This window comes from Neofelis nebulosa, chromosome 2 (genome assembly GCF_028018385.1).
Source record: "Neofelis nebulosa isolate mNeoNeb1 chromosome 2, mNeoNeb1.pri, whole genome shotgun sequence".
Lineage (NCBI taxonomy): Eukaryota > Metazoa > Chordata > Mammalia > Carnivora > Felidae > Neofelis > Neofelis nebulosa.
Window position 1 is genome coordinate 180,465,251 of NC_080783.1, and position 21,471 is coordinate 180,486,721.

Below are 21,471 nucleotides of genomic sequence, written 5' to 3' on the forward strand. Positions count from 1 at the left end.
GTCTGACTTCAGCTCAGGTCATGATTTCACGGTTTGTGAGTTTGAGCCCCACATCAGGCTCTGTACTGACAGCTCAGATCTGGAGCCTGCTTCGGATTCTGTGTCTCCCTCTCTCTGCCCCTCCCTTGCTCATGCTGTCTATCTGTCTCTCTCTTTCTGTCAGAAATAAACATTTAAAAAAAATAAATAAAAAACATTGGCACAGACTTTTCCCAGCAGTACTGATTGCTCTAAGGAATACCAAAGAAATATATATGACATAGATTCCCTGCCCTCAAGAAGTTTGCAGTTACCTTTGCAAGGGGTTGGAGAGTAAAGCAATTGAGATATGATTAGGGAGAGTATAGTATTAGTGCTATAGTAGTTGTATAGACAGTAAATACAGGAAGCTGAAGTGTACAGAAACATGAGAAGTGGTTAGGGAAGTCTTTCTGGAGGAGGTGGGAATGAAATTTAGAACCCAATGTTATTTGTGGCACCTATTCTTTCTACTTTGCCATCTTGCCACTTCCCGGTCAGGTTTTTCCTTTTGTTTGGTATGCTACACTCAGCAGAATCCTAGTTGGAAAAGGAGTAGAAAATTAGTGCAAATAGTGTTTAAAAAAAAAAAAAATATATATATATATATATTATATTATATATATATATATAATATAATATATACACACACACGCGGTAATGTTACTGTGTTTTCTGTTATTTCAATAGAAGTTACTGACATGTGGCTATAAAAAGTAAATAGAAATAATTTTTTCATTTATATGCCATTATCTATATTTTATAAATGAAGTAAAAGTTTCAGAGAAATAAAGTCATTCACTCCAGGTGTGGAGTAAGTAGCAGAAACACAGCCAGAATTCAGGTGTCCTGATTTCTGGTTCTTAGGAGTTTAAAACAAAAAAGAGTTCAGTTATTTGAATCAACTCTGAAAATTAGGGTTTGGATATGAAAATGATGTTTTCTTATATTTCAAACTCTTTTTTTCCCTCCTAGCTTTAAAGCCCAAATTTGCAGAATCTACAGAAATTTCAGAACTTTCCCATAATTTCGTTATGGTGAATCTTGAGGTAAGACTTTGGGGGTTTCTCCTTTCTGCTATGATTTTAAGTCTTTGCTGTTTTAGAATTAACATCATTAATGGTGTAAAATCATATTTAGCAGAGCACGCATCCTGTATGTATGTGTTTTCCTCTTCATTTCTAATAGTAAAGCTTGTGTCAGGTGTAAAAGGCCATCCAGCCTCCACTTGTGGGAGGAAGGGGAGGAGAGATTAGCTAAGAAGACCACATTGTAAGGTCCTTCAGTCTTAGTCTATAATTATGACATGTTTTACATCTTTGTATTGCTGAACTAAAGGTATAGTAACACATGCAGGACACAGATCTCTGCAAAATGTGATTCAGTTGAGCACCTTGTCTGTGCTGGGCTTGTATGTACAACGTTCCTGTTTCTTCATTAGGTATCCTTTATGCCCTCATTGAAATTATATATGGGGAATTGAATATGGTGGGACAGGTGAAACAAAATATGTCAGATGGTGGTAAATGCTATGGCTTAAAATGAGGGATGGAGGGGATACTTTGCAATTTTAAATAGAAAAGAAGGTGACATATTGGCAAAGATTTGAAACAAAAGGAGTGAGCCTTGTGGATAATGGAGAAAGCATGTCCTGGCAGAGGGTAAGAGTAAGTACAAAGGCCTGAGTGAGGTGCATGCCTGGCTTAATGCCTTGACAACAAGGAGGTTAGCATGGTTGAAAAAGACTGAACAAGGGGTAGAAGGACATAAAGTTAGAGAAGTGCCCAGGTGGCAGATTATGTAGGGCCTCTTAGGCCAATGCAAGGACTTGGGGTTTTACCCTGAGTGAAAAGGGGAAGCCACTGAAAGGTTTTGAAGAAAGAAAGGACATGTATGATCTGACTTAAGATTTATACTTAATAGGATGAAGAAGAGCCCAAGGATGAAGATTTCAGCCCTGATGGGGGTTATATTCCACGAATCCTTTTTCTGGGTAAGGTGAAAGACCTTAATCTGGGGATCTGTGATGTGGAAGGAGAGGTAAAGGAGTCAAGGCACTTACTCCATCTAGTGAAATTGTAGTAGGATGGCTAAAAACAAAAACAAACAAAAACCAGTTTCAAGAGAGTAGGGGAGTTCTAAATGCTAGAACTTCAAATTGGAAGGAAAATTTTTTTTTATTAACTAACTGTTTTTGTGAGCAACGACAGAGTACTGAGCATCCATTCATTCATTTGGGTATCAGCCACATGTCAAGCCCTGTGCTAGGCACTACAGGGACAGAGAGAAGCCATGGTTCCTACCCTTGATTTCATAGTGCAACTGAGGCAGTGGAATGTCTTTCCACTATAACTTAACTTAATTTCATATAACTTAACAAATGTCTTTCCACAAACAACTTATAAAAGATACTAAATTTAATGACCATCTAATCTTTGCTCAGCATTCTGCTGGATTCTGTGGGGGAGACAATAGAAATGCAGAATCCCCCCATCATCAAGCAGAAAAGAAACATGCCAGGAAAAGAGAACAGCATATGTCAAGGCATGGGGGACTTGACTTCAGGGAGCTGCAAGGAATTCATTGTGATTACAACATAAAACACAAGGGGTAGAGTGGTGAGATAATGGGCTGCAAAGATGGGCAGGTATTGTTTCCTAGAAGGCCTAATATACTATGTAGCATTTGAAACACCTCTCCGTTACAATTACTGCAATCCTTGTGGCATTATGTCTATAATAGATCCCAGTGGCAAGGTGCGTCCTGAAATCATCAATGAGAATGGAAACCCCAGCTACAAGTATTTCTACGTCAGTGCTGAACAAGGTATGTTGAGAGAGAGGAGAATTGCTGCTAAATTTAACTAGCTCTATGGTAGGAGACTCGATTCAGCATGTTAGCTCAGTGTCTCCTGCATGACCAGCTTTTGGCTAGGACCTGTATAGAATATAGGAGAAAGATGAGACTGAGCCCTATCCCTAGCTGCTTAAATCTAGTTTGGAGCTAACTGAACCACAGGAAATAAGAATTGAGGCTTACAGAGATAGTCACTTGCCTGTGGTCTCACAATTAAGTCACAGCCAGGATTTCAGTCCAGAACTTAAGTTTTTTCCCACGGCACTAATGCCACTCTTCCTGTAAGAATTCAGAGGAGGGGGAATGCTGTTAGCTGATCAAGTCTAAGAGGTTTCATACATCGTAATCTCTAATTGGACCTAGAAAGATAAGAATTTGTCTCTATGGACAGATATGAGGACATTTCAAGCTATGGAAGCAAGGGGTGGGAGGTGTAGCCCAACATGGAGTACGTAAGGCTTGCTGGAGGACACAGTGACTGGATTGAATCTTGAAGAGCAAGACCTAGCCAGCAGAAGAATGCAAAAAGCATGTTCCAGGCAAAGAGAACAGCATCAGCACAAACAGGTGAAGGAAGGTTGAAATCATGTCAGTCATGCCTTCTTGTTCTCTAATCCTTGAGCACAATCATTCTAGAGGCAGAGATGGAATTCATGCTACGTACTGCCCCTGTTTTCCTTCCAAAGTTCCCCCGTGTCATCTATAAGAGGGGGTTGTTTGCTAAGTTGCCATGTGTTCAGCATTGCCATGCTGTTGTTGTTGATCACTTTGTTTTGAGTCCTTGGAACTCTTATTTCTTAGAATAGGGAGCGGAACAAGATCTGGAGAAGTTATCTCCTTCCCATGGGTAAGGAGAATGTCATCTTCCTTACCCAAATGCAGATCACTAAAAGCTGGAAATTTCCCTTATGGGAAGGGCAGCTAGATTTTAGGTCCCCAATTCTTGAACCTTGAGATTCACATTCCCTTTAGGATTTCATCCAACTTACCATTGCCATCTCCACACTGCCATCATCTTTTAACACATTAGTCCAACTGTGGACACAAAACCTTTGCCTGAATCCCCCATGGCTCAGCTGACATGAAACTGGAACATTCAAACTTGGCTTTACTAAAGGCTTAGGGAAAGCAAAAGGGATGTAACCAACTATTCTACCTGGCTCTTATGAGGTTACAGGCTTGCTTTCTGAGATTTACAGACTCTGGGTCAATCTAGCTCCTGGCCTGTCACTGTATTAGAGAGCTTGTACCAAAACACCTGCTCCCCTTGAAGTTAAATCTACAAGAGAGATGTCCTGAGATAAACACGAAGTTTCATGTCTCATCTATGTAGGGCCCTCCTTCCAGTCTACTCTTTCTTTGAGAACCTGCCTTCTTCTATGTATAGGTGATACTAGAAATGACCACCTACTTCATTGAAGACCACTCCGCCTTCTACCACATGCACACACATGCCTGTAACTTCCACAGCACATGAAATAAATGCAGCATTCATCAAAAAGATGTGATGGGGATGGTAGGAAGGTGTTTTCTACTCCTTTAATGTCAAGTGAACATCTGTAGTCTATGACAGGGATTCAGTCCTAATCCTGGATGCTAAGCCATAGTAACTACGAGTAATATTTTTGTAGTATTTCATAAATTATAAAGCTCTTATTATTTATTTAATTTTTATAATAATCCTGTGTGAAGTAAGTAGTGTTAGCTCATTTTATAGATAAGCTATAAACAGATTCAAAGAGGTAAATGACTTTCCAGGCCTAAAATCCAGAACTAGATCTCGAGTCCAGATCCTGTGCTCCTGTCATATTTCTCCTATAACAAAAATCTGTGTTAGTTGTCAAATGTCGGATATTAAAAACCTACTTCATACTCCCCCCACCCCCACCTTTATTTCACAGTTGTTCAGGGGATGAAGGAAGCTCAGGAAAGGCTGACTGGTGATGCCTTCAGAGAGAAACATCTTGAAGATGAGTTGTAACATGAATATATCCCTTCTTTCATCAAAGTTAGTGTTCTGGAAGGAAAGCAGCAGGGGAGGGAACATTGAGAAATCACTCAGAACAATTAAACCAACCAGGAAACCTTGCTCCTGCCTACATGGGAAGGAGCGCTGTCACTGTGGAAGACTTCTGGTAACAGAAACTGGTCTCCGTGCTTTGGATCCAGCAGAGTGTGGCAGACTTCCTTTTCCCGCACCCTCTTAGATGTCTATTTGTCATTGAATGTAAAAGATGACACTTTTGACACAAAACTTGAGCCATTTGGAGGTTTATTCCTCACACTTCAGTATTTGAATCTTTTTCCATTTCCTCCAGCTTTATTCACCTTGGCGGTGAAAGGAGACAAGTAGCATCTTTTCTACAGTAGTAAAACTTCAGAAATAGTTTATCATTTAAAACAACAAACCTAAATGTAAATCAGTAATTTTACCCCACCAAGGAGACCAGCCTGTTTCTTCTCATTTTCTCCTGGGAATAATCTTGGGCTTCTTCCTGAATCCCAGAAACTTCCATCCTCTTCTACTGCTTTGGCTTCCCTGTTTGCACGCATGTGTGTGCAAGAATGGCTGTGTGCTTGGACTCAGCCCCAGCTGGAAGCATGCTTTTCCCTGTTACTGTTATAGAAACAGAAACCTTCAAGCCCTATGTGGAGCCATTTTTGTCAAGTTGTCAACTGTATTTTTGTACTGAGGTTAACAAAAAAATTAAAAGACATTAATTGTTCCATTAAACTTTAATAAAACTTTGAAAGGAAATGTGTTGTGATGGCCTTTTTGTTACTAGAGAATGGAGGGAGGGATGGAGATCACTTCAGGAAGAAAACTAGGCTTGAGGGCCTAATCTAGGACTCTTCCCACTCCTGCTTCTCCCACATTCACATGGGCATCAGAACTCATGTCTTCTGCTAGTTAAATAGCTGGATTCCCTCTCTCCTCACTGTCACTGTTTTCAGGTAGAGCAGGCTTTTTCTACTTCGTAGATGATTTATTGTGACAGGCTCTTAACTTGCCTACTTACCTCCAGTATTCTCTTCTCCTACAGTCCATCCTCCTTGCTTTCCCCAGTGATCTTTCCAAAATGCAAATGTGACAGTGTCACTCCCCTGCTTAAAGCCTTTCTTGCCACCTCAAGAAAATAGTATTAACATAAGGAAATATTTGGGCCTCAGTATGTGCCAGGCATACTTCTAAGTGCTGTGTGTGTATGTTATTCCAGTTCATGTGTTTATAGTCCTAACAGCCCTATGAGAAAGGTATAGGGGCACCTGGGTGGGTCAGTTGTTTGAGTGTCCAACTCTTGGTTTCAGCTCACATCATGACCTCAACAGTTCATGGGTTCAAGCCCCGCATCAGTATAGAGCCTACTTGGGATTCTGTCTCTTTATGCCCCTCCCCTGCTTGCTTACTTTCTCAAAATAAACTTTTAAAAAAGAAAAGATATATAACAATCCCCATTTTACAGAAGAATTTGAAATATGCAATGAAACCAAGGCACAGAAGAAAGAATCTTTACCATGGCCTTTAAGAAGCTGCCTGCTCTGTCAACCACATTTGTTCCCATTCATGTCTTTGCATTTTGTGTTGTGGTGACACCAAATTGCTTCAAATTCCCCCCACAATATGCTTTTTTATGCTTTTGTGTCTTTGCTTGGCTTGCTTCCACTGCCATCTCTTCCTGAGAGTCTTTCCTGACCCTACTCATGAGAATAATGTGTCCCCGTATCCCCCCGCAAACACATCTGTCCCGGCACCACACTACATTATATTATAATTCTCTATCTGTGGCTGTCACCAGGTGGTCATTCTTCTCCAGGGCAGAGATCCTAGGCCTGTAGCCAGGTCTCCAAACAATGTAGTTTCAAGTGAATTGTCAACGTCTTATGGTAGGTTCTTTTTATCCGTTCTCTTTATAGTTCTATAGTACAGGCATTGTTAGCCTCATTCATGGAATAGGAAACTATGGAGAGGGAAATGGCTTGCCCACAGTTTCTAGAGTTAAGTAAATACTGGATTCTCACTATACGTATCTTATTCCAAACTCCTGCTTTTTCACACCACACATTGCATTACCTCCCTTATGTTCTAAGGTATGACTCAGAACAGGAGTATTTAATCTGGGTTACATAAAGACTTTACAAGAGAGACATGGACACAGAAACTTCAGTGAATTGATATCCAGATCTTCATTTTCTTAAAAGTGATTTCCCAGGAGTCCTCAAAATATTAAACATAGAATTGCTATATAATGCAATTCCACTTCTGGCTATATACTCAAAAGAATTGAATGAAGGGACTTCAATAGATAATTTGCACACCCATGTTCATAGCATTTTTCACAATAGCTAAAAGATGGAAGCAATTCAAGGGTCTATCGATGGATGAATGGATAAACAAAATGTGATGTATGCATATAGTGGAATGTTATTCAGTCTTAAGGAAGGACTGATGCATGCCACAACATCAATGAACCATGAAGACATGCTAAGTAAAACAAGCCAATCACAAAAGGATAAATATTGTATGATTACACTCATGTGAGATACCAGTCAAATTCATAGTCAAGGCAGAATGTAGTTCACAGGGGGGAGGGGGAATGGGGAGCTAGCATTTACAGAATTTCAGTTGAGAAAGATGATAAAGTTTTGGAGATGGATGTTGGTGATGGCTGCACAACAATGTTAATGTACTTAATGTCACAGAACTGTACACTTAGAAGTTAAGTGGTAACTTTTATGTATATATTTTATCACAATTAAAAAAAAAAAAGATTTACCAGGAAATATCATTCCCACCTCCCTTTTCACTATTCACCTTTCCCCATTACAGAAAAAAGCACACCTCTCACCTTGAATATTAATGTGGTACATTGCTCTGGTATGTAAAACCTCGGGGGTGCTAAACAAAGGAGAACTGAAATAAGACTAATAAGTTTCCATGATTAAAGGCCTTTTGTCCTGTCAGTTCTGTCTTAAGCATAGTTCTGTTGGGAGCAAAACTTGACATTAGAAATGGACAGTTTGTACCATTTGGAAGTGTTTTGAATTCAGACAAGTTGTACAGTGAAGTGTTGAAAATTTGCTTCTTCCAATCCCCAGTTATTATTAAAGAAGGCATCTCTCCCGAGGGAGAATTCTAAGGGAGCATAGAAGGAAGTTTGAAGTCATCCAGATGACAAATTCAGGACAAGTCTTCACCTCTTAGAATTCAGAATTAATCTTAGGCATGCCTGGGTGGCTCAGTGAGTTAAATGTCCAACTCTTCATCTCAGCTCAGGTCTTTGTTTTGTTTTGTTTTTGTTTTTAATTTTTTTTTTTTTAACATTTATTTACTTTTGAGACAGAGAAAGAGCATGAACAGGGGAGGGTCAGAGAAAGAGGGAGACACAGAATCTGAAACAGGCTCCAGGCTCTGAGCTGTCAGCACAGAGCCCGACGCAGGGCTTGAGCCCACGGACCGCGAGATCATGACCTCAGCCGAAGTCGGACGCTTAGCCGACTGAGCCACCCAGGCGCCCCTCAGCTCAGGTCTTGATCTCAGGGTTGTGAGTTCAAACCCCGTTAAAAAAAGAAGAAGAAAAGAATTCAGAATTAATCTTAGAAATTGGACCTAGGATAGTTGTCATAGAGATTCATGTTAACACATTTACTTGAATTGGAACATAGAGTTACAATGTTGCCTCTGGGCAAAGACTTAAATGGATACTTCAAAAAGAAGATAAATGAACGGCCAATAAGCATATGAAAATGTGTGATATTATTAGGCATCAGAGACACGCAAATTAGAACTCAGAGATACCATTTCCTACCTGCTGGAATTGCTAAAATTAAAAGGGCTGATGATACCAAATGTTGAAGGGGCTATGGAGCAACTCTTATATATTGCTGGTGGGAATGTAAAGTGGTAAAACCACTCTGGTAAACAGTCTGGGAATGTTTGTAAGGTTAAAAATGCACTTACTTTGTAACCCAGCAATTCCAAGATTATGACTATGTGGATTATATGAAACAGGTCTGCAAACAAAAAACTTGTACAAGAATGTTCATAACAACTTCATTCATAATATCCCAAACCTGGAAACAACCGAAATGTCTGTCAACAAATAAATGGATAAATTGTGGTATATTCATACAGAGGGGTACTTCTCAGAATAAAGAACAAACTACTGATGCATGAAACAATATGGATGAATCTTAAAAACATGGTGTGTGGGGGGTGCCTGGGTGGCTCAGTCAGTTAAATGTCCAGCTCTTGGTTTGGGCTCAGCTCATGATCTCATGGTTTGTGAGTTTGAGCCCTACATCGGGCTCTGTGGTCAGCACAGAGCCCGGTGAGGATTCTCTCTCTCTCTCCCTCTCTCTTTGCCCCTCCCCCACGCGTGTGTGTACACTCTCTCTTTCAAAATAAATAAAAATAAAAAAACCAAGAAAAGAGTACATTTATATGAAGTTTTGGAACAGGCAAAACTTACCTATAGTCTAAGAAATCAAATAGCGGTTACCTGCAGTTGGGAGTGGCAGGGAGGGAATTAACTTGCAATGGCACAGGAGGGAACTTTATGTGGTGATGGAAGTATTGACTGTGATGGTTACATAGGTTTATGCATTTGTCAAAACTCGTACTGTAAACGTACATTTTTGTATGTAATTTATATGCCAATACATTTGATTTTAAAATACCTATTCCAACTCTCCAAACGGAAGTCTCTGAAAGAGGTCTGATGTAGCTGATTGATTTAACAGTAAAGGCCAATGTGGCCAGTTAGGTAATATATAAGATTTTCCCCATAAATTGAGTGAAAGCTGAATGTTTGATTAAAACATACTTAAATTACATGAGAAGATACATTTTATGAAAGTGTATTGTGTTTTTTTAAAGTTTTTATTTATAGTCCAGTTAGTTAACACAGTGTCATATTAGTTTCAGGTGTACAATATAGTGATTCAACTATTCCATATAACACCCAGTGCTCATCACAGCAAGTGCATTCCTTAATCCCCATCACCTATTTTACATTCCTTCAAAGTATATTGTATTGGCAAAGATTTTCTTAGCCCTTTGTGAGGAATTGGGTTATACAGTATATCTCAAAAGCAAGTGAAAAGGTCTGAGTTTTGGTTAATGAGTATTTGATAAGTCTTTGTGGTATATGTCTTAGAAATTGAGAAAGTGAATGATTAATGAATGGGCAACAAATTCTTTCACTAAGTAGATATTTTCTCTTCTTTGCTTACAATGTGATTTAAAGATGACCTAATTGAATTATCAACTCATCTATCATTTGAAATTTTTGATGTTACACCAGTGTGATTTTGGAGTATATAACTCGGTTGAGAGTTGAAAGAATTTAATGCCATGGCAATAACAAAACTCCTTCCATTCCCATGTATTTATTTATATGAACATTTCTCAGCAATTATATCTCTAAAAATAATAACTAAATAATAAAAGTTGTGTGAAACTTTTAATGTTTTTGTAGAGCATTGTTGTAACAAGCTTGCATAAAGGGTTATGTGACTTTCTAGGAGAATATTACTTAATTTAATTCACCATTTACTATTAATCAGGGTACAGACATTTTACAACTCTATGAATTATATGTTAACTTAAAAAAAACAAATAAGATGAAAATGATTTCTTTCCCAGGGAGAAAATAACCTTAAAAGTGTTGGCTCTATTACCTTTTGGTCATTAACCAGTTTTATATCTGATTTAGCAATCTTATCTCAGGATTCCTTTTTGTTACTGACGATATGTATATACATTTCTTGTATCCTCTTTTGAATTAGTTTTGTCATCTTGCTGGTCCTCATTAATCAGTTAAAATTTTGGCATGTGCTCAGAAATTTAGAATTAAGTTTTTAACATTCTAAGAATTACTTTTGATATAAAAAAAAAAAATAGAGTTAATGCTGAGTCCTGCTAGCCATAACTAACATTCTTCCCACAGATACATGAATGACATTTTTAAAAAGTTGTGTCACTAAGAGATGCACTTTCAGTAAAGTTTTGCTTTTATATTTAATAATTATCAGCATTTGTAATGTTTGTTGTTCTGATTGACATATTCATGATTCTTATAGTGATAACTGAATCTGGAAGAAAAAATTTAACTCATATGTTTTAGTTTAGGTTCCCCTAAAAGCAGGGCCTGAGATAAAGCTTTCTGTACAGCTCATATATTTTAGGAAGAGATTCTAGGGAACAAGAGTGGGGAACTGGGGAGAGTGAAGCATAGGAGGGATAGTCAAAATAGGGTCTACTATTGAGCTGGTTATCCTTGTCGGTCAAGGATTGCCTCAGAAGAGTTCATTTCTTGAGAGATCATACACGAAAAAGTGACAGAGAACCTTGAGGCAGACAGCAAGAGATAAGGGAATGCAGTTATAGAGAGTTGTCCTCAGCTTCTTATTGTAGCTGGTCACCAGAGTGACGGCTGAAGGGGAAAAAAAGAGGTCAAAAGATTGTAAAATAAGGTATGAAAGCTATCTAACATAGCTTCTTACAATCAAAGGAAATTTTAGCATTTTAATACCAATTAAGTACATATTTTTACTACAGAGAAGTATGGCATGATGATCAATAAAAGACTTTAAAGCATATAAAAGTATAACATTAGGTTAAAATTTTCTAAGTAGAATGAGAGAAATACAAATTTAAGGGGAAACTATGATACAAAATTTCCAACTGTTAAGAAGAGCTTGTGCATGTATTAGTTTTAAGTGGATAAGATGGGTATAAAATTTCTATGGTACTTAGATTCTAGTGGATATATTCTAGAAAATGACATAAGTTTTATTTTATTTATTGGTTTGTTAGAGGGTGCAAGTGAATGAGGGGCAGAGAGAGAATCCAGGAGGGGCAGAGAGACAGGGAGAAGGGGGGCTCACCCAAAGTGGGACTTGTTTTTACTGGAAGCAGGGCTCCTGTTCACCCAAAGCAGGGCTGAAGCTCACCAGATGTGGGACTTGAATTCACGAACTATGAGATCATAACCTGATCCGAAATCAGATGCTTAACTGACTGAGCCACCCAGGCACCCCTAAGTTTTATTTTTAAATTTTAATATTTACAGTATGCCAGAAATTATGTCCTTAGCAGTTATTTAAATAATGAAACTTGTAAATATCAGGCTAAAGGTGTCATCTTAAAAGTACATAGTTTTCCAAAATTCTTTCAAGGATTGTTCAACCTAAATTTCTTTCAAGACTACTGATTTCAAACATTCCTCATCTGATAATGCAAATATTTATATAGCACTATATGCCAGGAACTGTTCTAAACCTTCAGTTACATTTGCTCATTTGATCCTAATAACAACCTGGTGGATTTGATTCTATTATCATCATTATCTTCTGTTTTATAGACATGAAAACAGGCACACAGTGACAAAGTAACTTACCCAACCTAGTAGGTATTAGAGCTGGGATTTGAATGTGGGCAGTTTGGCTGGTGAATCCATACTTTTAACTGCTATCCTATCTGATACAGTTTCTAGTCAACCAACTCAGGGAATGCATCAATGCCTTGTGCTGTGTAGCTGATCTAAATTTTCAAGATAATAAATACAGTTACAAAAAAAAAGGGAACAATTGTACATGCCAATAATTATTTCTCAAGCCTCCCTTCTCATGAAAACAGAGAAATATTTTATGTAGTCGGATCCAAGGTTTTTTAGGTATTTGAAGTTTTAACTCTGTCAGCTTTTAAAGTTTTTATTTTCTTCTCCCTTGCGTGTGGCATCTAAATCTCAGAGAATTGTGCAGTGTCACGACATCAGATAGACATTGCCCAAGCTGCCATCTTCCGAGATGTAAGGCATCCTGCCTGGTCCTGGCACTCCTATGAAAGCATCTGCTGAGATGTCTATTTTCCTATCAGCCTCCAGTGGTCAGTCCACTCACTCTGTTCCTTTATCCTGTCAGCAAGACCCCTCTGGCTCCATCAGCTCCTCAGCACCATTTCTACTCCCTTCTGTGGGCAGGACAATTTGGTTGCCCTCCTGGGCCACTCAGAGCCATGAGGAGCAGTACAGCATCAGGGCTACTGTTCACAGTTACACTGCTTCTCCAAGTCTGACACTGTTGAGTCACCTGGCACTGTTGAGTGTCCACTAGGCCAGCAGCAGTAGCAACCAACACTGAAGCTCCAGTCAGGCACTGAATCAAAATCCATTTGATTAAACCGGTTTCTTCCTATCATGGATCAAGTAGTGATTTGACTTTATTGGAAGAGAATCTTAATCTGGATTTCTCACCCACCAAGCTCCTGCTGTCACATCGCCCTCTGTGGATTTACAGACTGCTTTATATATCATCATGCTACCTCGCTTAATACTGCCTTTGAGCAGTGAACTCACTTTACAGTGATGTTTGCCTGTGAGACCTGAATTGGGAATTGTGGGGGAAAGAGTTGGTAGAGTATGAGGCCACCATTTTGCTGGCATGACCTTGCAAGTGTGACATGGCTCTTGAGCTAACAGTTCTGGCAGCAGCTTCCTCATCCCAGGTTGTAACTATGTCAGTGTATTCCAAGAGGACAATGGCTTCCTTACTTCCAGATTGTGGCCAAGGTTGTATGATCCTGGAACCAGAACCTGGAGGGTAGTAAATTCCTGATGTGAAACTTTCTTTCCTTTTTCAGGACAGTCTGTGATGTTCTGGGAGTCATTCCTTGAGGCCCAGCCCTGTATCTTTTCCTCTAACCCTCAAACTGATTTTTTTAGTACCTAATTCTCTGTATTAAATGCTTTTCTGGGGTGCCTGGGTGGCTCAGTTGGTTGAATGTCTGACTCTTGATTTTGGCTGAGGTCATGGTCCCAGGATCATGGGATTGATCCCCATGTTGGGCTCCATGCTGAGTGTGGAGCCTGCTTAAGATTCTCTCTTTCTCTCTCTCTGCCTCTCCCCTCTCGTGATCTCTCTCTCTCTCTCTCTCTAAAATAAAGAAAAATTAAATCATTAAAAAGATGCTTTTCTGATTATAATAGTTAGAATGGCTCCTAGTAACCACAAAAGAACCTTGATGGTTATAGTGGTGAACTTTCTAATTCAGATATCCTATGTACAGACATAACTCCCAGGTCATTACTTAGAGGTTCTAGATTTGTAACTGGATGTAGTGAACGAAGAGACTTTGGGTTGCACCATCTTTAGTGAGTGAGTAATTGCAACTTTGAGTTGCACTATGTTAACTGGGATTTTTCTGAAGTATAAATATGGGGGAAGGGAGGAAGGTTATAGTTCATGGAGGGCAAATAAATTAGTGAATTATATGGACATTTAAAAATTCTTTTTACCCGTTGCATTAAAATCTCATTCTTAGATTTAAGAAATCTTTCACCTTATAAATTTGGAAGGGAGGCAAAACCCCCTTTCCATTTTAGAAGTTGGAAGTGCCAGATAATTGCTTTCCTGGCCTCCTCTGCAGCTAGACTACAGGCGCATGGCCTAAGCTCAGCCAATCAGATACACCTGCAACTTTCTGCAGCAGAAATGTGACAGTTCTTGGGGGAATGGTGGTTGTAGTGCTCATGGTGGCGTGCAGTGTTGGAAGCTAGTAGTGTTGGCCATACAAGCTTAGTGCTTAGTGGCGACAGTGGTAGTGTCTTTCCCAGCATGTCTGCAACATGTACCCCCAAAACTGGTTCTCCAGCCTCCCTGGGTATTTCATGGTCTATTCAATATTATACAATAAATTCTTTTCTTCCATATATAAGCCAGAGTAAGTTTCTGTGGTTAGCCACTAACTGTGATTGATATAATTATCAATACCATCATTTAAAAAGTTACAGCAGCTCCATCCACACTGTTGCAAATGACAAGATTTCATTCTTTTTGATCACTGACCATTGTATATATATACTACATCTTCTTTATCCATTCATCAGTGGGTGGGTATTTGGGCTCTTTCAGGGTTGCTGGAGGGGAGTTGGGTGGGGTGATGGGCTAAATGGGTGATGGGCATTAAGGAGGGCACTTGTTGGGATGAGCACTGAGTATTATATGTAAGTGATGAATCACTAAATTCTACTCCTGAAACCATTACTACACTATATGTTAACTAACTTGGATTTGAATTTAAATAAATAAATAAATAAATAAGAAAAAAAACCAATTGGGAACAGCTTAAATATCTACTGAGAATTAGTTAAGTAAAAGATACGCAACAATCTAAAAAGAAAAAAAAGGTTATAGCAGCATCTTCAAAAGTCTATTTCATGGAACACTAGTTTCTCAGAAAAAGAGTCCACGGCTCAGTAAGTTTGGATAACAATGTATCTCTTAGAATGATTCATAATTCAAAGGAATACTTTAGAAATTCTGAGAGGTCTCACAAGAAAGATTTTTACTTGTTACCAGATTGACTGTGAAGTTGACTTATGGTAGGAGGGGGTATACTGAGAAAACTACAGTGAAATATGGTGGGAGCCAGGGAATTAAGTCAACTTTGAATTCCACATTGTTTTTGGACTTCGAGATATGTGAGGTAACATTCCCTTATATTTAATACCGTTGAAGCTCAGCTTCCCTTTACTTGCCATGAAAAACTATGTAAAACATCATCTAACATCTTAACCTCTCATTTATTTGACTTTATCATCACCAATGACCTCCACTCTATCTCAGCCACTCACTCCAATGATCTCATCTTGTTATCACTCAAAACTGTTCTACTTTTAAAATCTTAAATTCAGAAATTCTTTTGACCACAACCACCTATTTGTCCTTTCTTCCTAACTGATCAACATCTTTTATTACACTTTGACCTTATCTAAATCTTCTGCTGAAACTTGCTCAACTTTCCACTGGTAAATTTATAGACCTTCCCTAAATCTGTCCCATCTTCTTCCCTCTTGTTCAGTGGAGGAGATGACTCCTACTTATCAGAGGCTAATCCTTCTACTGAGCTCTGGAGCCATCCCCTCTTTGTCCTCATATTTTTTTTCTTCCATCATAAATGTTTCTTTTTCCCTCTTTTATATCATTTGTCTATCTTCATTGGATCATTCCTATACACATTTAAACAAGCACTGTTTTTCTCATTTAAAAACAGACCATCTAGGGGAACCTAGCTGGCTCAGTCGGTAGAGCATATAGCTCTTGATCTCGGAGTCATGAGTTCGATCCCCACATTGAGGGTAGAGATTACATAAAAAATAATAACAAAATCTTAAAAAAATAAAAAGTGAAAAAGAAAAGAAAAACAAACCATCTGTAGACTTTATGTGTCTCTTCAACCTGACCCAATGCAGTCAACCTTTCTTCACCTCTTATTCTCTCTTCAACCTTCTACCTGCTCCACTCTGGCCTATCCCTTTACAACTCTATGGGAGAAGATATTGAGAAGTGAGTCAGGGGAGTTTGGCTGATCAAATTATTTTTGAAAATTCTCTTTCTAATTCAGACTTGCATGGATAATGCTTGATACAACCTCCCATGTATTTGTGATGTTATGTGCCAAAAAATGCCCCACTATGTTGCTGGCCAAACTACTGTATTTTTATATGTTGCTTTACAACTTCCAAAAGATCATAACTACTGAAAAAATAGGAAATGGATCCCAATGGGCCTAACAGTGAACTTTCCTACAAAGTTCCTTATCAAAGTAAATAGCACAGGGGCGCCTGGGTGGCTCAGTCGGTTAAGCGGCAGACTTCGGCTCAGGTCATGATCTCATGGTCTGTGAGTTCAAGCCCCGCGTCGGGCTCTGTGCTGACAGCTCAGAGCCTGGAGCCTGTTTCAGATTCTGTGTCTCCCTCTCTCTCTGCCCCTCCCCTGCTCGTGCTCTGTCTCTCTCTGTCTCAAAAATAAATAAACGTTAAAAAAATAATAAAAAAAAATTAAAAAAAACAAAAAAAAACAAAAAAAAAATCAAAGTAAATAGCACAACCCTCCACTGTTTCACATGTCAGAAAACTGACACCATCCTTCACATCTTCTCCCTTACTCCTTAATCATCAATTACTGTTCATTCTTTCTCCTAAATATTTTAAAAATTGATTTGCTCCTTGTTATGGACTGAATTATGTCCCCCCTCCATTAATATGTTGAAGTCCTAACTCCCAGTACCTCAGAATGTGACTATATTTGGAGATGAGGGCTTTAAAGAGGTTATTAAATTAAAATGATGTCATATTGAGTAGGCCCCAATCCAATTTGACTGATGTACTCACAGAAAGAGATTAAGGCATAGACACACAAAGAGAAGACCATGTGAAGATTCAGGGAGAAGATGGCTATCTATAAGTTAAAAAGAGAGACCTTAAGAAACCAACCCCGATCTCAGACCTATAGCCTCCAGGACTGTGAGGAAATTAATTTCTGTAACTTAAGCCACCCAGTCTGTGGTACCTGGTTATGGCAGGCCAAGTCTACTAATACATTTTCTTCATCTCTAGCCCCATCACCACAAACATTTGCTGCCTAGATTTTTGCAGTGTAAGATCCATCAGGGAAGGGCTTTATCTATCTCATTTGCAGCTATATCCTCAAAGCCTAGGACAGAATCTGGCAAATAATAGGCATTTGATAAATATTAATGAAACAGCTAAATAATTGAATAGCTATTTAGATGGTGTCCTTGCAACCATCCTTGCCCCTCTCTTCAATTGTTCTCCACAGAGACTATTCTCTTTATATAAAAATTCTGGTTATATCATTCCCCTGCTTGAAACTCTTTATTGTCTCTCTTCCATTATTCTCAGGATAAAGTCCAAAATCAATAATACTGTTTAAGTGGATGGCATAATTTGGCCTACAAGTCTCCATCTTTGATGCATATTATTCTCTCATTCTATCATGAGTATTCCAGCCATTCTTCAAAGTTCCTCATGGCCTTTACACATGATATTCCCTCACTGGAGTAATCTTCCCCAGATTTTTGCCTACTTCATTCTCCAAAAATCCCACCTAAATATTACTTTGTGAAACCTTTTCTCATCATGACACCCATATCCCCCACTTCTTTTCCTTCAAAACAATTATCACAATGTTAATTAATTATTGATGTGATTATTTGTTTAATGTCTGATTTCCTCATTAGAATGCAAGCTCTGGGAGAATAGACTATATCTGTTTTGCTCATTATTGTATTTCTAGTGCTCAGACTGCAACCATACCTCTGTACCATAAATGAATAGTTGTTGAATAAAAGCATGGCCAGTGTTAATTTCTTAGGACTGAATGTTCTACTTTAGCTCTCATGTAACAACAGCAAGACTAAGGTCCAGAAGTAGTACAAAGGAAGGTGATTAAGTTATCTCCAAGTAAGAAGGATAGGATGGATTGCAGGATGAGTAAGGAGTTTTCTAGATAAAGGAGGGGTATTGAGAAAGACACTCAAGATAGAAAAGGCCTGTGAAAAGTCACTTTAAAGAAGTTTCTGGAAGCTATAAGTCATTCTGTGTGTCCACAGAGCAAGGAGCAAAAAGCATTAGTGATGGGAGATAAAGATAAGAGTAAAGAATCTGATCAAGTTTGCTGAATAGGTTGAATTTTATTTTATAGTGCAATAAACATCACTGATTTTTACAGTTCTTTCCTTTGTTTAGGTCTGCTTTGTCTTTTATCCATGGACACTTGGGAAAGTCATTTAATCTTGCTGAGCTTCAATTTCCCTTCCTGTTGAATGGCTGGTGAGAGACGTGAGATAAGGCATGGACGGTACTTCAGAGGTTCCAGGAATATGGTAGATGCTTATCAAATGTGAGTTCCCTTTTGGGGTGCCTGGCTGGCTCAGTCAGTAGAGCATGTGAATCTTGATCTCCAGGTCATGAGTTTGAGCCCCAGTTGGGTGGAGAGATTACTTTAAAAAAAGTTAGCTCCAGAGCATCTGGTTGGCTCAGTCAGTTAAGCATCAGACTTCAGCTGAGGTCATGATCTCGTGGTTTGTGGGTTTGAGCCCCATGTGGGGCTCTGTGCTGACAGCGTGGGGCCTGGAGCCAGCTTTGAGTTCTGTATCTCTGTCTCTCTATGCCCCTCCCCCACTCATATTCTGGCTCTCTCTGTCTCTCAAATATAAACATTACTTTTTTTTTTTTTTTTTTTTTTTTTAATGTTACTTCCCTTTCTTTCATTCCTATGATTTCAGCACCATGGCTTTTGGTCGGTCCTGAGAGAATGCAGTTCCCATTTAGAGCACAAGAGGGAGTATGAAACCAAACCTTTCCAGAGGGTCACAGGGCTGACAGCCTCACTTAGCCAACCTTCTGAGAAAGACAAAATAGATGTTTTCCCAAAACTAGAAAGGAAACCTGACTAAGTAGTAACTATCTTTAGGTTCCTGGACATGTATATGAAGGGGGAAACTATTGGCAAGCATGATGGATTTAGTTATAAGAGCCATCAGATCCCTTAAAACAGCTGATATTTTTAAATATCCTATTATACACCACCTATTTTACATATATTATCACTTTTTTTTTAAATTTTTTTTCAACGTTTTTTATTTATTTTTGGGACAGAGAGAGACAGAGCATGAACGGGGGAGGGGCAGAGAGAGAGGGAGACACAGAATCGGAAACAGGCTCCAGGCTCCGAGCCATCAGCCCAGAGCCTGACACGGGGCTCGAACTCACGGACCGCGAGATTGTGACCTGGCTGAAGTCGGATGCTTAACCGACTGCGCCACCCAGGCGCCCCCATATATTATCACTTTTAATTTAACTCTCACTCCCTTTTTATAGATGAGCAACCTGTGTGATCAAGAGAAAATTAATCACATAACTACAAATGGTGAAAGTTGGATTTGAACCTAGACCTTATGTGCTTTTGATTATTCCACACTGGTTTACCTTAGAAAGTCTTGGGGTTTATTTTAATTCAATTTCCTTATTTAACAGAAATGGTCTAGAAGGAGAACTCATCAGTGGTGAGTAGTAATGGAGGAGACCAAGGGGGACTTTGTGTCCACAGTGGGCTTGTGGACACAAAGACCCTGACCACAGACCATTGCTGTGCCCATGTTGCTGCTGTATAAACATGCTGCAAGATGGGAAGTTTTGATTTGGTTATTCAGCCATGGTCTCACCCTAGGAGAATTGCCTGTCTTGTCTGGCTCTTAATTTCCTCATCTCTAAAATGAGCTGGTCTCCAACTGGTCTCAACTCAGATGTCACTTCCTCAGAGAGGCTTTCCCTATTTAATCATTCTAAAATAATCCCCTCCCCTAGTTACTTTTTATTCCATTGTCTTGTTGGGATATTTCCTTAAAAGTGCTCATCACTAACTGAAATTATCTTATACATTTTGCTTACTTATTTGTTAGTCTCCCCTCCTAGGATTCATAACCTCCCAGTGAGTAGGTTGTTTGTTTAGTTCACTGTTTGTGTACCCTGTGCCTAGAATACTGCTAAGTGATCAACAACCTATGTGGAATCAATGAATGAATGACATAATGATAAAGACCTGGGGCCAGAGGGTGAAAGCTATAAGCAGGCATATTTCAACAAAGAAGAGGACTTCCTAACAATAAGAGTTGTTCAAAGACAAAGTCTGCTCTGGAGGAGGTAGCCGTCTCATTCTGAGTGTGCCAAGGCTTAGGGGAGGCTTCCATGTTGGGTTGGAGGGAAGGGCTGATTTCAGGTTCCTTTGGCTTCTCAATAAAATCTTAATTAGATTTTGAACTAAAACCCTGAAAATAGTATGTGGTCTAGTCATTGTTGGTGTTTAATTGTGAACCGGGTAGGGGCGCCTGGGTGGCTCAGTTAGTTGAGTGTCTGGCTTCAGCTCAGGTCACGATCTCACGGTTTGTGAGTTTGAGCCCTGTGTCCGGCTCTGTGCTGACAGCTCGGAGCCTGGAGCCTGTTTCGGATTCTGTGTCTCCCTCTCTCTCTGCTCCTCCCCGCTCATGCTCTGTCTTTCTCTCTCTCAAAAATAAATAAATAAATAGACATTAAAATTTTTTTTTAAAAAAATTGTGAACTGGGTATTTTCTCTTAATAACTAGGGGAAGATTAGCCCAGAGGATAGGGGAGGCAGAGACAAGGGAATTGTCAATACTAGCTCCTTCTTCTGGGCTCTGTGGCAAAGGCCTAAGGCACTGGTGGGCTTGCTTAAATTTGAATAAAATAAATGAAAACTATTATGAGTAATCATTTCCAGCTCAGTTGCTGCTTTTACCACTGGTCTTATGTTCCCTTCTTCCGAACCTCACTTCCCCCTTGGCTGTCTCTTCTGTTCCCTTTTTCATAGGGAATGCATCACCCATGTCAGAAAGTTCTCCTAGTTGCCTCAATATTCTTTCTCCCCATCGAATCCAGTTACCAGCTCTTATATTTTCATCCCTTTAATGTTCAACTGCACCTCCCAGATCAGGTCTCATAATCTCTTTTGAAGTCACTGCACCAGTCTTCTCTCTGGTCTCCCTGTCCTTTGTCTCTTGTAGCCTCCAATCTGTCTCCCATTGTGCAGGCTGAGATCTTTACAAAGCGTGAGTTTGGCTAAGTCTTCCCTCTGGATGAAGCCCTGTAACAGCTCCGCATTGCCCTGATCAATGAGTCCGTCATCCTTAGCACGCCTCTCCCCTCCTCCCAGGCCTGGCCAACCTCCAGCTCTGACTTACCTCCCACCTCACTCATCACCTCTACTGTGCCTGTC

The 21,471-nt window shown here is 39.4% G+C and overlaps 1 protein-coding gene across 2 annotated transcripts in view; it reads left to right on the plus strand.

Annotated features, from left to right (window-relative positions):
- Positions 1-21,471, plus strand: part of RAB3B (RAB3B, member RAS oncogene family) — a 116,228-nt gene that overhangs the window by 21,646 nt on the left and 73,111 nt on the right. For both annotated transcript variants that reach the window (XM_058717406.1, XM_058717407.1), the window contains 3 exons: positions 994-1,067; positions 1,942-2,011; positions 2,761-2,844. In XM_058717406.1, coding sequence (XP_058573389.1) covers positions 1,943-2,011; positions 2,761-2,844 — 153 coding nt within the window. In that variant the 5' untranslated portion in view covers positions 994-1,067; position 1,942. The remainder of the gene's footprint in view (positions 1-993; positions 1,068-1,941; positions 2,012-2,760; positions 2,845-21,471) is intronic.